This window comes from Dendrobates tinctorius, unplaced genomic scaffold (assembly GCF_039654945.1).
Source record: "Dendrobates tinctorius isolate UK_male_01 unplaced genomic scaffold, ASM3965494v1 ptg000321l, whole genome shotgun sequence".
Classification (NCBI taxonomy): Eukaryota; Metazoa; Chordata; class Amphibia; order Anura; family Dendrobatidae; genus Dendrobates; species Dendrobates tinctorius.
In genome coordinates, this window is record NW_027361988.1 from 1,542,347 (window position 1) to 1,557,443 (window position 15,097).

The 15,097-nt window shown below is 44.5% G+C and overlaps 1 protein-coding gene across 1 annotated transcript in view; it reads left to right on the forward strand.

Moving 5' to 3' along the window:
• Positions 1 to 15,097, forward strand: part of LOC141073958 (uncharacterized) — a 60,187-nt gene that overhangs the window by 12,067 nt on the left and 33,023 nt on the right. Inside the window, 1 exon segment of the mRNA XM_073561488.1 lies at positions 5,248 to 5,328. Within this exon segment, the coding sequence (XP_073417589.1) occupies positions 5,248 to 5,328 (81 nt within the window).

Genomic DNA, 15,097 nt, shown 5'->3' on the forward strand with positions numbered 1-15,097 from the left:
TGAACAAGATCAATGATATCCAAAATATCCCTCCCCTAAGGGTATAAGGGAAACCACTCAGAGGCTAAAGGCATATATACTATAACCGTGTAAAATAACACGGACACAATGAGAACGTCAAGAATCCTGATCATAAATATGCCGATATGCACAGAGCACAAGGAATGAAAAAGTAATATTACCTCTAATTACAAGTGTGATCCAGCATCCCCTCACCCCGACGCGCGTTTCGCCGCCTGCTTCTTCCGGGGGCGTCAAAGAATTAAGAGTGGTGTACTTAATTATTTGTACCAACTGGGGGGTCTGTATGTGGGAGAGACAGGGCAAAAGCTTAGAACAAGGATGAATTCTCACAACTACACAATAAGAGAAAAAAGAATAGATCTACCTGTGGCAAAACATTTTTGCAGCCCTGATCACAGCACCATGGACATGAAATTACTTGTATGAAAAAGGTAACTTCAAATCTCAGAGAAACAGAAGGATCTGGGAGTATAAACTCATGACAGTCTTTGACACTCTCAATGCAGGAATGAATGTGTCGCATGGATTCATGTCTAATATCAATTAAGGAATTTTCTCCTCAGACATTGTGGGGCATCACAACACAGAACCAGACCCCTATCAGGGGACAATAAAACTTTCACACTCCTAATCTATGAACTGTTCCAATATTTATGGCCACCACTGTTTATCCCTCCCCCATAATGATAGTTCTACTTCACGTCATTTGTCTTACCTATTGCATTATGTCTGTCCTATGTGATTCTTCAGATTTTGTATTACTCTATGCCTGAAGAGACCTGAGTAGTCTGGAAAGCTTGCAATGTGTTACCATCTTTTCAGTTAGCCATTAACCCCTTTACTCCCAAGGGTGGTTTGCACGTTAATGCCCGGGCCAATTTTTACAATTCTGACCACTGTCCCTTTATGAGGTCATAACTCTGGAACGCTTCCATGGATCCTGGTGATTCTGACATTGTTTTCTCATGACATATTGTACTTCATGTTAGTGGTAAAATTTCTTTGACATGACTTGCGTTTATTTGTGAAAAAAATGGAAATTTGGTGGAAAATGTTGCAATTTTCCAATTTTGAATTTTCATGCCCATTAATCACAGAGTTATGTCACACAAAAGACTTAATAACATTTCCCACATGTCTACTTAACATCAACACAATTTTGGAACCAAATTTTTTTCGTTAGGAAGTTATAAGAGTTAGAAGTTGACCAGCCATTTCTCATTTCTACAACACCATTTTTTTTTTAGGGACCACATCACATTTGAAGTCACTTTGAGGGGTCTATATGATAGAAAATACCCAAAAGTGATACCATTTTGAAAACTGCACCCCTCAAGGTGCTCAAAACCACATGTCAGAAGTTTATTAACCCTTCTGGTGCTTCACAGGAATTTTTGGAATGTTTTAAAAAAGAAATGAACATTTAACTTTTTTTATAAAAACTTTACTTCAGATCCAATTATTTTTTTTCCCTAATGGTAACAGGAGAATTTGGACTGCAAAAGTTATTGTGCAATTTGTCCTGAGTACGCTGATAACTGATATGTGGGGGTAAGCCACTGTTTGGGCGCATGGTAGAGCTTGGAAGGGAAGAAGCGCCGTTTGACTTTTTCAACACAAAATTGGCTGGAATTGAGATTGGACGCCATGTTGCGTTTGGATAGCCCCTGATGTGCCTAAACAGTGGAAACCCCCACAAGTGACCCCTTTTTGGAAAATACACCCCCCAAGGAACTTATCTAGATGTGTGATATGAACTTTGAACCCCCAGGTGTTTCACTAAAGTTTATAGCGTCTGGGTGTGAAAATATGAAAATCATTTTTTCCACAAACATGATTTTTAGTCCCCAATATTTTATTTTCCCCAGGGTAACAGTAGAAATTGGACCCCAAAAGTTGTTGTCCAATTTGTCCTGAGTACACTGATGCACCATATGTGGCAGAAAACTACTGTATGGGTGCACATTGGGGCTCGGAAGGGAAGTAGTGACGTTTTAGAATGCAGACTTTGATGGAATGGTCTGCGGTGTCATGTCACGTTTGGAGAGCCCCTGATGTGCCTAAACAGTGGAAATCCCCCACAAGTGAACCCATTTTGGAAACTAGACCCCCCCAGGGAACTTATCTTATTTAGATAAGACCCCCCCTGGGAACTTATCTAAATGTGTAGTGAGCACTTTGAACCTCAAGTGCTTCACAGAAGTTTATAACGTAGAGCCATAAAAGTAAAAAATATTTTTTCCCACAAAAATGATATTTTCTAAGCCAATTTTTATATTTTCTCAAGGGTAGCAGAAGAAATTGGACTCCAAGAGTTATTGTGCAAATTGTCCTGAGTACGCTGATACCCCATATGTTGGGGTAAACCACAGTTTAGGTGCATGGCAGAGCTCAGAATGGAAGGAGCGCGACATTTTACTGTTATGGTTTGCAGGTGCCATGACACACTGGGAGAGCCCATGAGGTGCCAGAACAGCAGAACCCCCTATAAGTGACCCCATTTTATGAATTACACCTCAATGAATTCATCTAGGGTTTGCAGTGATCATATAGACACCATGGGTGTGTCACAGAATTTTATACCATTGGGCAGCCATGCGGAGAGACTCGGGAGGACCGGAGCACTATTTGCCTATTCAAGTGAATGGGTCTGTGCACATGTCAGAGTGTTTCCACGGACCGTGTGTCCATGAGCAAACCACGCTGACGTCCATTTTTAATGTCAGCATGGGCCACAAAACAGCATACGTGCACACATAAATCACATGGATATCATTCATATGACACGCATTGGCACCGGGGAAGAAGCGTTACAGTAAGCGCTGTTCCCCAGTGCCAGGTGCTGAACACGACTCACCATTCTCCCCTGCTTGTGTCGATCTCCGGCACAGTACCAGTACCAGAAATATCAGGACATGTGAATGAGGTGCTATAGCGGGTTTTTATGCTTGGCAGCTGTCACACACTAAAAGATGCTTTTCATTGTAAAAATAGTTTTTGCATCACCACATTTTGAGAGCTATAATTTTTTGATATTTTTTGATCGCTTTTTATTCTGATTTTTGGATGCAGAATGAAGAAAAACCATCAATTCATGAGTTTCTTTTGGGGGGGGCGTTTATACCGTTCCAGGTGTGGTAAAATTGATAAAGCAGTTTTATTCTTCGGGTCACTATGATTACAGCAATACCTCATTTATATCATTTTTTATGTTTATACAATAAAAACTATTTTATATAAAAAAATAATTATTTTTTCATTGCTTTTTTCTGAGAGCTATAACTTTTTTATTTTTCCTCTGATGACACTGTATGGGGGCTTTTTTTTGCGGGACAAGATGACGTTTTCAGCGGTACCATGTTTATTTATTGATCAAGTGTTTTTCCACTTTTTGCTTGGCGGTATGATGACAAAGCGTTGTTTCTTGTCTTTGCTTTTATGGTGTTCACTAAAGGGGTTACCTAGTGGAACAGTTTTATAGGTTGGGTCGTTATGGACGTGGCAATACCAAATATGTGTACTTTTACTGTTTAGATTTTTTTTAATTCAAATATTTATTTAATGTTAGAATAAATATTGACTTTTTTATTTTCTATTTATTTTTTTTATTTCTACAATTAGTTACATGTTTTTTTCATTTCATTCTATCTTTTACACTTTGTCCCACCATGGGACAGTCATTTTTTGCAGGCTGATCGCTTCTATGGCAGGCAGATGAAGCAACATCCCCATGCTATAGAACAGGGGTGGGAATCTTCTTTCTTCCAAGGGCCATTTGGATATTTATACCATCCTTCGGGGGCTGTACAAGCTCCGCCCACAAAGTACATCCTGACTCTGGCACTGGTTTCATGACTTAATCTTTCATTGCATGCCCTTCAATGTTCAGTAGTGAACACTGCGTGTGTGTGCTAACAGAGCAAGAAGAAATTAATGAGCTTCTGGCAATCAAAATACAGCTCCCTGCCCAAGAATGCGGTCCCTGAGAATCTGCTCGGAGGCCTGACAAAAGGTCATCGAGGGCCGTAAATGGCCCTGGGGCCTGAGGTTCCCCACCCCTGCTATAGAAGCTGTCAGCGCTGCACTCAGTGCCCTGACACTGAGAGACCGCCTGACTTGCACTGCGTATGACCAGGAAGTTTCTTAGCTCTGGTCGTGACAACATCAGGTTACCATGGCAGTGATCGCGACCTCGCGTCACGTTGTGGGGTCTCCGATCCAAAGGCAGAGGGACTGTCAGACCTCTGACTGCACCAGGAATGCTGTGATCGTGTTCGATTGCAGTATTTTGGGGGTTAAAATGCCGGGAGTGGTCTGTGACTGCTCCTGGCACTTAGTGCTGGGTGTCAGCTGTGAGAATCAGCTGACACCCGGCCGCGATCGGCCGCACACCACCTGTGTGCGCGGCCGATCGCCGAGACGTACTATTCTGTCAATGGTCAAATTGGCTCAGGGCACATGGACGGAATAGTACATCTGATGTCAGAAAGGGGTTAAACACAATACCACCCCTCTTATTTATTGTATTACGCTGCATTAGAAACTAAATAATTACGGCATGATGAAAATCAGCTTAAAGTTTCATGGAGCAATGTCTACCTTTCCCTCTTACCCCCCTTAGGTCGTATGATCCCTATTTTTTGTGCTTCAGTTTTCCTTGGTTTTCTTTTTCTCTAGGAGCCAAGTCCTATGTGATGCCCCTATCACCGACTCTATTGTCTCTGCGCTGACTGTAGGACTTGTAGCTGTTTAACATTTAATAATTCATTGGTTATAAAGAAGCTGTCCGGTTGAGTTATGAAACGAGCCGTGTCCTCTTGATTCTCCCCTTCTGAGTTCAGATCTGACAATGACAATTTTACTTGTCCCTTGTCTCTACGATATCTACAAGTTTTCCTTTTACCGCTACATGTTATTGATACATAAAAGTTTCAGGACTCGGAAACATTATTTCGGCAAATATAAAGATGCGTGATATTTTGTTAGGCCAATTGTCTGATACTTAGAGGAAGCTTAGCAGCAATTCCAATATCTAAGACATATCTAAACACTATTACGGATTACACACAGTCACAGAAATTGCATTATAAGCTGTGGCCCTCATTCAGTGACAGCTCTTTTGCTTGTCTCTTGTACTCCTGCACCGGGTCATCTCTTACAATGGTCCAACGTTATCTACAAGCATTGATGGATTCCATTGTCCTTGATCTCTTTTTTCCATAGGTGCAATATCTTGGTGGAATCGCTCACCGTGCTCATCGCTCGCGACTTCACAGTTTGGTTGAAAAATGTCTTGATGCGAATGTAAGAAATGAATCTTTAAGGACATGTACAGCCAAGATCCTGACACAGTGCGGAAAATAAGTATTTGATACGCTGCCGATTTTGCAAGTTTTCCCTCCTACAAAGAATGGAGAAGTCTGTAATATTTATCACAGGTACACTTCAACGGTGACAGAAAATCTAAAAATAAAAAAAAACAGAAAATCACATTGTATGATTTTAAAATAATGAAATTGCATGTTATTGCATGAAATAAGTGTATGATCACCGACCAACCACCAAGAATTCAGACTCTCTCAGACCTGTTAGTTTTTCTTTAAAAAGCCCTTCTACTCTGCTGTTACCTGTATTAATTGCAACCAGTTTGAACTTGTTGCCTGTATAAAAGACAACTTTCCAGATAATCAGTCACACGTCAACCTCTCCACCATGGCCAAGACCAAAGAGCTGTCTAAGGACACCAGGGACAAAATTGCAGACCTGCACAAGGCTGGGGTGGGCTTCAGCACAATAGGCAAGCAGCTTGGTGAAAAGGCAACAATTGTTGACAAAATTATTAGAAAATGGAAGAAACACAAGTTGACTGTCAGTCTTCTTCGGTCTGGGGCTACATGCAAGATCTCGTCTCGTGGGGTAAGGAAGATTCGGAGAAAGGTCAGAAATCAGCCCAGAACTACATGGTAAGACTTGGTCAATGACCTGAAGAGAGCTGGGATCACAGGACTGGGCCTGCTCAGGAAGTGTGCACAGCTAATCAGCTACCTAGTGTTCACTGGTGGATACAGACTGACCTGCAGGTAGCCACCAGGTACCACTCCTGGGCAGAACCCAATATTGCAGCTGCAGACCCCAGGGGTCAGGTTCGCTGACACTGAATAGGGATAGGTCTCTGTTCAGACTAGTAAGTTCTGGTACCTCTACAGAATGGTTACTGACACTGATTAGGGCAAGGTTAAGACACTCTGGTCTATGATACTGGAACAGGGTTTGGGCGAACACAGACCAGATGACAATGTTCAGGCACTGGCCACTCATGGACAAGCTTCAAGCACTGGCCGCTCCGGGAATGAGATTCAAGCCATGGCCTTTCTGGATCCAGGGGACTACGGATACAGGACTTGCCACACCGGAATGAGTTTCAGACACTGGCTGCTCTGGGACCAGGGGATGACGGATTCAGGACTGGCCACACTGAGGCAAGGAATACAGGTTTAGGACACTAGCCAAACCAGGACCAGGGGACCTCATAACTCACTAGTAGTACACCTTACTGACTAATGATTCTACACGTTGCATGGCGAATCCCTAAGGGAGAGGGAGTCTTTTATATAGGATGACTCCCAGCAATTAGCTGGAAGCCATCTTCCAGGTGTAGTAATTATACTAAATATCTCTGAGCAACAAGCTAAGAGTATTTAGTATATACTTGCTCTGCCCCTTTAAGAATGGGGGCGTGCGCGCATGTGTGTACTAGGTGCATTGCTTAGAGCTGCGGCTCTCACACAACCAGGAAGCAGGAGAACGCTGGGGATTGTGCCGAGGGTCTGAGGCAGTGAGTAAGCTGGCATCCCACCATGCAGGGGTGCCAGTAATAGAGCTACAAGCACACTATGCCATCATGGATTAAAATCTTTCAGGGCACGCAAGGTCCTGCTACTCACACCAGCATATGTCAAGGCCCATTAGAAGTTTGCCAATGGCCATCTGGATGATCCAGAGGAGGCAAGGGAGAATGTCACTTGGTCAGATAAGACCAAAATAGAACTTTTTGCTATCATCACCACCCGCCATGTTTGGAGGAAGAAGAAGGATGATTGCAAATCCAAGAACACCGTCCCAACCATGAAGCACGGTGGGGGGAAACATCATACTTTAGGGGTGTCTTTCTGCAAAACAGACAAGATGACTTCACCGTATTTAAGGGAGGATGGATGGATCAAGGATCACAAGATTTTAGCCAAAAACCTCCTCCCTCAGTTGGAACATTGAAAATGGGTCGTGGCTGGGTCTTCCAGCATGGCAATGACCCAAAACACAGCAAGAGGAACTAAGGAGCATTTCAAGGTCCTGGCGTGGCCTAGCCAAACTCTGATCCTGAACCCAATAGAAAATCTTTGGAGGGAGCTTAAAATCAATGCTGCCCAGCGACAGCCCTGAAACCTGAAGGATTAGGAGAAGATCTGTATGGAAGTATGGGCCAAAATCCCTGCTGCAGTGTGTGCAAACTTGGTCAAGAACTACAGGCAACGTCTGACCTCTGTAATTACAAACAAAGGTTTCTGTACCAAATATTAAAAGTTATCCACTACCCTAATTCGTTTAATTTTGTATTCATTAATCTTACTATTATGTGCCAGTAATGGATCCATACTCTTATTATAGTAATATATACCTTTATAAGGCAGATAGCCTCACTTGGTGTCTGCTCGATGTAACTCTGATGTTTATCAGTCACTTCTTGTCCCCCGGCGTACTGCGCTCTAATACTACAAGCTCCGTTATGCGTTGCAGTGGCCTGTGAGCCAGCACTTAGCACGCCTTCTCCATTTTCCACACAAACTCCTCCCTGCCTCCTCACCATCACCATATGTATATACACACACACTGTATATATGTATACATAGACATATGCACACACATTTCCTATTCTTTTGCATGTTTGTCACACTTACATGTATCAGATCACCAAACAAATGTAAATATTAGCCAAAGAAAACACAAAATGCAGTTTTTTTAATGAAGATCTTTATTATATAGGGAAAAAGAAATCCAAACCTTCAGGGCCCTGTGTGAAAAAGTGATTGCCCCTAAACCTTTTAACTGGTTGGGCCACTCTTAGCAGCAACAACTGCAATCAAGCGCTTGCAATAATTGGCAGTGAGTTTCTGGAGGAATTTTGACTACTCATCTTAGTAGAATTTCCGAGCATGGACCGCCTTTTTAAGGTAATGACACAACAGCATCTCAAATGCATAGCTCCCAACCATCCCAGATTCAGCTGGACTGTCATGTCCCAGCTGTTCTCCCAACCTCTATATTCCTCTCAGACATTTTCATCACTCCTGTAGCTCCTCCTGCTCGGAGGGATTGGCCGCTTCTCTCTGCTAAGTCTCTCTTATGCTAAGTGCATAAATTAGATTATAGATTCACTTCCTCTCCCTTCAGTGATTGGTCTCCCCAGGACTATGAGCTTCCATCTCAGTATCCACAGGCTGCTGCTTTACCAGTGAGCCACAGCTCACGATGCTGGAGATGGGAGAATTTGGTCATATTGACCGCTATATTGCCGGCAATGAACTCAGAAGCAGAGTATACATATCCATAGCAATACATTGTGTATAAGAATGCTTTTTTTATGGTGCCTGTATACTGAGGTGAAGAAAAAAATATATTTTTGTTCCTATAAAAGTATTTAAAATAATAAGCAATTTACAAAAATGTATTTTTTAACGTTAGCCTCCCAGATCCTGAACCCACAGCCTCAACATTACTGACAGGCACTGTAAGCTGCTGAGCCACAAGCTCCGGTGAAGTGACTGCAGGATTGTGTGCACTTGATCCATATTCCAGGCTCTGACTACAGGCAGATTATTCTGATAGAAATACACTGCTGTGTACAATGGATGTTTCTGAATTCTAGAGGAGAATAAGAGATTTTTTCATCCCATAAAATTACTAATAATAATGAAAAACACCTGATAATGAAAAAAATGTCATTTTAATGCGTTTTTTAAATAATAAGCATCACAGATCAGTGAATAACCCGGACATAGTTGTGCCAATATAACTGTAATGACCCGCAGAACGCAGCGATCAGATTATTTACAGGAATCGGTAAATTACGGGAGAAACAAAATGGCGTAATTGATATTTTTCTCTATAAAACCCATAAAATAATGTGATAAAGCTGTGATGCGGAGGACGTGTTCACACGTAGCGTAAATGCTGCGTTCTTTCTTCTGTAAATGTCTGACTCAGATGACGTAGTGACAATCTTCCCTGATTATTGCGCGTTTGCTGCGTTTCTTCTTTTTTGCATTTTCCCCCATATTTGATGCTTTTTTGGCAGATATGAAGCCGCGTTTAACACTTGTTTATTAGTACAGAAAAGCTTTGATTCTGCGCTTATAAATGTGAAGGCGGTTTTCTCTTCATACATTTTTTTTCTTAATATGTTTTTTTCAGAAGAAGCCTATAAAGGGAAAATGCATCAAAGCCCCGGAGGTCCGCAGGGTCTTCAGACCACAGAGAGCGCAGATTTCATGAGAACTGCGGCTCTATCAGACTCCAACAATCAGTATCTTCCATGGTGTAACAGTCAGGATTCCTCTAGATTCTCGTCTCTCCGCCTGGTTACAGCTGTTCTTCCTTTCTCCCCTTTTCTTTCCTCGCCTTTCCCATTCCTTCTCTTCCCCTCCCGCCTCTTAAATGTTTTATATATAAGGTATTACATGTGTCCCGCAACCCCTTTCCTGGCCTATCCTGTGCAGACCAATCTTTTTCATTTTCTTTCTATCCCTTTCATTTTTCCCTTTTCCCCATTTTCCTTAACCCCTCCATGACCGTCCTAGTACGGCGCAGGTAGCTTCTCTCCCTTTGATGTCGGCTCCGGCGGTGAGCCCGCATCTTTCCCAGCACACGTCAGCTCAAGTGAGGTATTCTGCTACATACAGGTGACCTGATCATCGCCTGTACGTAGCAGAGCCGACCGAGTTATGGCAGCTTCTAGTCTCCCATGGAAACTATTGAAGCAGGCCAAAAGTAAAAAAAAGCTTTTAAAAATATATAAAAAATATAAAAGTTTAAATCCCCCCCTTTCACCTCACTCAAAATAAAACAATAGAAAAATCAAACATACACAAATTAGGTATCGCCGAGTTCAGAATCGCCCGATCTATCAATAAAAAAAGGAACAAACTGATCACTAGACGGTGTAGTGAGAAAAAAAAGTAAAAATGACAGAATTAAGGTGTTTTGGTCGCCGCGACATTGAATTAAAATGCAATAATGGATGATCAAAAGATCGTATCTGCACCAAAATGGTATCAATAAAAACATCAGCTCGGCGCACAAACAATAAGCCCTCACCCAACCCAAGATCATGAAAAATGGAGATGTGACGGATCATAGAAAATGGCACATTTTTTTTTCCCAACAAATTTTTGATTTTTTTACACCACTTAAATACAAAAGAACTGAGACATGTTTGGTGTCTATGAACTTGTAATGACTTGGAGAATCATAATGGCAGGGCAGTCTTAGCATTTCGTGAATATGGTAAAAAGAAAATAAAAAAAAAGTTGTGGAGTTGCACTTTTTTTGCAATTTCATCGCACTTGGAATTTTTTTCCCATTTTTGAGTACACGATATGGTGAAACCAATGATGTCGTTCCAAAGCACAACTTGTCCCGCAACAAACAAGCCCTAACATGGCCATACTGACGGAAACATAAAAAGTTATGGCTGTGGGAAGAAGGGGAGCGAAAAACAGAAGCGCAAAAATGAAAAAGGGCAAGGTCTCTAAGGGGTTAACAAACCCTATTTTTCCTTCCCCAGTCTCCTCCTTAACCCTTTCTCCCGCCTCTCTCTTTCATGACTTTACATTTCTCTCTTTTGCTGTTGTTTGGTTCTTGTCTGTATTACTGGGTATTTATAATGTGTCTCTCCCCTTTTTTCTTTACCCCATTTATGTAAATAAATCCTTAATAAAAACTACTTTACCTTAAAAGGCGCCCGCTGTGCGCCCAAGGCACGCGGCTGATCTGTGCTGATTTGGGGCTTTTCTCTCTAATAAAATCGCAGGTAAAAAACTGCAGAAACTTTATTAAGTGCAGAATCAAAGCTTTTCTGTCCTCTAAAAAGCGCATTAAAACCGCGGCTTCACCTCTGCACCAAGAACGCATCAAATAAGGGGGAGAAGATCGTTATTGCAGATGGTGCGGATCCTGCAGAAAACAAAAAACACCGTATTTCTACAATGTGTGAACACGGCCTTACACACACACAAATAAGCCGGATGTCGTATAGTGACGCTACATAAAGAGGAGAACGTTCTGGAGGCTCCGACTGTGAATGACGGCACAAAAAATAATCCCCAGGTCCCACACACGCTGGACCAGAGACCCATGAATCCACCTGCTCATCTCTAGTCCCAACTGTCCTGGATACAGCAGTCAGTCCCAGAATTGGGTCTACATCCTGCAGTCTCAGGCGTCTGCTGAATTTCCCACACTACCAGCGCCCCTCTGACAACTCCTCCTGCCGGGGGAGAAAGAAGTGGTAAATGGCCGTGGATTAGGGTGAGGCCAAAATTTGCTGCTATGTGCGCCGCATGCTCTGTGCCTCTATCTGTGCTTCAAAAGTTGTGAGGTGTGCACAGTTACTTGGTGTAACACTGGTGGATGTGGACCCACTGCACCATCAGCCAGGCTTACCCTAGAGAGGTGTAACTGGGTGTCCACCAGGTCTTCACTAGAGCTACTGGTGGAGAGGATAGGCCGGACAGCCGGTAGACACCAGGAACTACTCCACGGTAGTCCCCAAGACTACCTCAGCTGATTGGTGGGTCAGAGACACAAGTGTGAGGTACAACAGGTAAAGTGAACTGCCTAGGAACCAACATCCAGCAGAAAGCAGATGGTGGAGCTGCCTAATATAGGACCTGCCGGCACAGGATAGGCTGGGGAACCTAATCTGTGAAGGACACAGCAGGGTTAAATTCCTTTAGAGACTGGCCAATCCCCCAAGGCTAAATGGAAGCAACATGCTGAAAAGCTGCAGTGACCATAGTGAGTAGGGAGGCGCTGAGAGGGACCACCATAACACCTGGTTAGGAGCCCACTCAGATGTTTCCCCACCTGTGCTGCACCTCGGAACAAATGTCATATTATCTTCACAGCAAGTGGTAAAGAAATCAGTGACACCTGTAAGATAAAAATGCCCATTACACCCTTAGATGACTTCCTGATGGGTACAGTGTCTGAAATGGGGTCACTTTAGGGGGTTGTATGTTGTCCACAATCATCGGGGACTTTACAATTGGCCCCCACAAGCGAGAACTGCCAAATTAGTGCTCCAAAAGCAAAACAGTGACTGTCCCCATTGGAGCCCGGCCGTGTGCAGTCATTCCTGGCCTCAGGTTTGGGAAACATTTCTCTGTAAATTGTGGCTCCATTTTACTCTGTGAAATTGAAAAATTGGATTCTAAAACATTACACCTCGTACATGCAGCTCTGCTCCGTACACCTCGTACACACAGGGCTCCGCTCCGTACACCTCGTAAACACACAGCTCCGCTCCTTACACCTCGTACACATAAGGCTCCGCTCCGTACACCTCGTACACACACAGCTCTGCTCCGTACACCTCGTACACACATGGCTCCGCTCCGAACACCTCGTACACACATGACTCCGCTCCGAACACCTCATACACACAGGGCTCCGCTCCGTACGCCTTGTACACACACGGCTCCGCTCTGTACACCTCGTACACACACGGCTCCGCTCCGTACACCTCGTATACACACGGCTCCGCTCCATACACCTCGTACACGCACGGCTCCGCTCCGTACACCTTGTACACACAGGGCTCCGCTCCTTACACAGCAAAACAGTGACTCTCGCCATTGGAGCCCGGCCGTGTGCAGTCATTCCTGACCTCAGGTTTGGGAGAAATTTCTGTGTAAATTGTGGCTCCATTTTACTCTCTGTGAAATGTAAAAATTTGAGTTTAAAACATTTCACCTCGTACACACAGGGCTCCGCTCCGTACACCTCGTACACACAGGGCTCCGCTCCGTACACCTCGTACACACACGGCTCCGCTCCGTACACCTCGTACACACACGGCTCCGCTCCTTACACCTCGTACACATGCGGCTCCGCTCCATACATCTCGTACACACAGGGCTCCGCTCCGTACACCTCGTACACACAGGGCTCCGCTCAGTACACCTCGTACACACACGGCTCCGCTCCTTACACCTCGTACACACGCGGCTCTGCTCCGTACACCTCGTACACACAGGGCTCTGCTCCGTACACCTCGTACACACAGGGCTCTGCTCCGTACACCTCGTACACACACGGCTTCGCTCCGTACATCTCGTACACACGCGGCTCCGCTCCGTACACCTCTTACACACGCGGTGTCATGATGTATATATTTTTCCCTGTCCTGTATTTGTATAATATGCCACGTAACTGTTCTCTGCTTGCATTTGCTGTGTTAGCCATGTTTCCCTTCCCCCCAATGCTTTGCAATGCCATGTGATGTGTGTAATTGTTCTCTGGTTCTATTAGCTGTAACTAACCTGACTTCATTCCTGAGCCTATAATGTAATTAACTTGGTCAACAGATTGGGAGAGATTAGCTATTGTTTAGTAAGCAGAGGACTACTTTCAGTGCAAATCCTTGTAGACACAGCAATGCCTTGCTGTGGGCCAAACCATTGCATAGGAGGAGTGGAACCCTCCTCCACTACACACATGGGCTGATCCAGGAGCAGAGCAACTCAGAGCAACTCAGTCAGATGTGAGTTGGATGCTGAAAAAGAAGGACGAGGCTGTCTGAGGAAGCCTCGGCCTCTGTGTGATCGTGGTGGATTTCTGGGACTCTTAAAGGACTATGGTTTTGTGATCTGGCACAAGGATTGTCGGGAGGTGCCCCCGAATCAGTTTCCTATGGACTTATTTTGGGACTCTGCAAATTACCTTCGTGTTGTTCCTGTTTTCTGGTCAATAAATCTGTTGGATAGTTCCCAGGCCTGTTGTCCCTCCTTGCTCTTGAGAATACTCCCGTCACAAACTGGTTGGCAGCGGTGGGATCAGAGCAGAAGAAATGGAGGACAACGGCCCATCAACTTCTGGAACCAGAGCCTCAGAGTACAAGAACTGGACTGCGAAGAACCTACAAACAAAGGCCCGTGAACTGGGAGTCAGCTACAAGGGACTCTCCAAGGAGCAGCTGATTGAGGCTTTGGAAGCAGTTCGCCTGCAAGACGATGCTGAGGAAGGATCCTCACAGCAAAGAGAGGAAAGACGGCAGCCGGAGGTAAATACCCAAAAAAGTCAGTGGGTTGTGTGGTACGAGGAGGAGATGGCCTTGCTGGGAGAAGAGGTCTCCATAGAATATAAGATGGAGGTCATGCGCAGAGCCGAGGAGAGGCAGTGCAGGATGGAGGAGAGGGCATTGCTAGAGGGGCAGAGGGCAATGCTGGAGAGGGAGATCGCTTTGGAGGCAGCGAGAAGCTCCAGACAGACTGTACCCACAGCATCCCCCATGAGGGAACTCCCCAGAGTGTCCCGCAAAGACTTCAAGCCGTTTAATGAGGCTTCCGGTGACATTGAGGGCTTCTTCCAGGACATTGAGCATCAGTGTCGATTAATGGAAGTCCCGGAAAGGGAGCGCGTCCGACATCTGGTGGGGCTCTTAGAGGGTGGAGCTGCCGCAGCCTATAGAGCTATGGACCCTCGGTGGAACTGTGAGTTTGCAGAGATTAAACGGACTGTTCTAGAACATTATGCTGTGACCCCAGACACTTACAGGACCCAGTTTCGTACTTTAGCCTGTAATGAGGAAGTGTCTTTCAAGATGTATGCCCATAAACTCAAACAAATATGTAATCGCTGGCTGGAGGCAGAGGAGGCCTTAACCTGGAACACCTGTCTCCAGGTTATCCTAAAAGAACAATTTTTTGCCCAGTGCCCCGCTGAGATTAGGGAATGGGTGCGTGAGAGGAAACCTGCTACAGTGGAAGAAGCTGCATCTCTCGCTGATGAGGCTCTC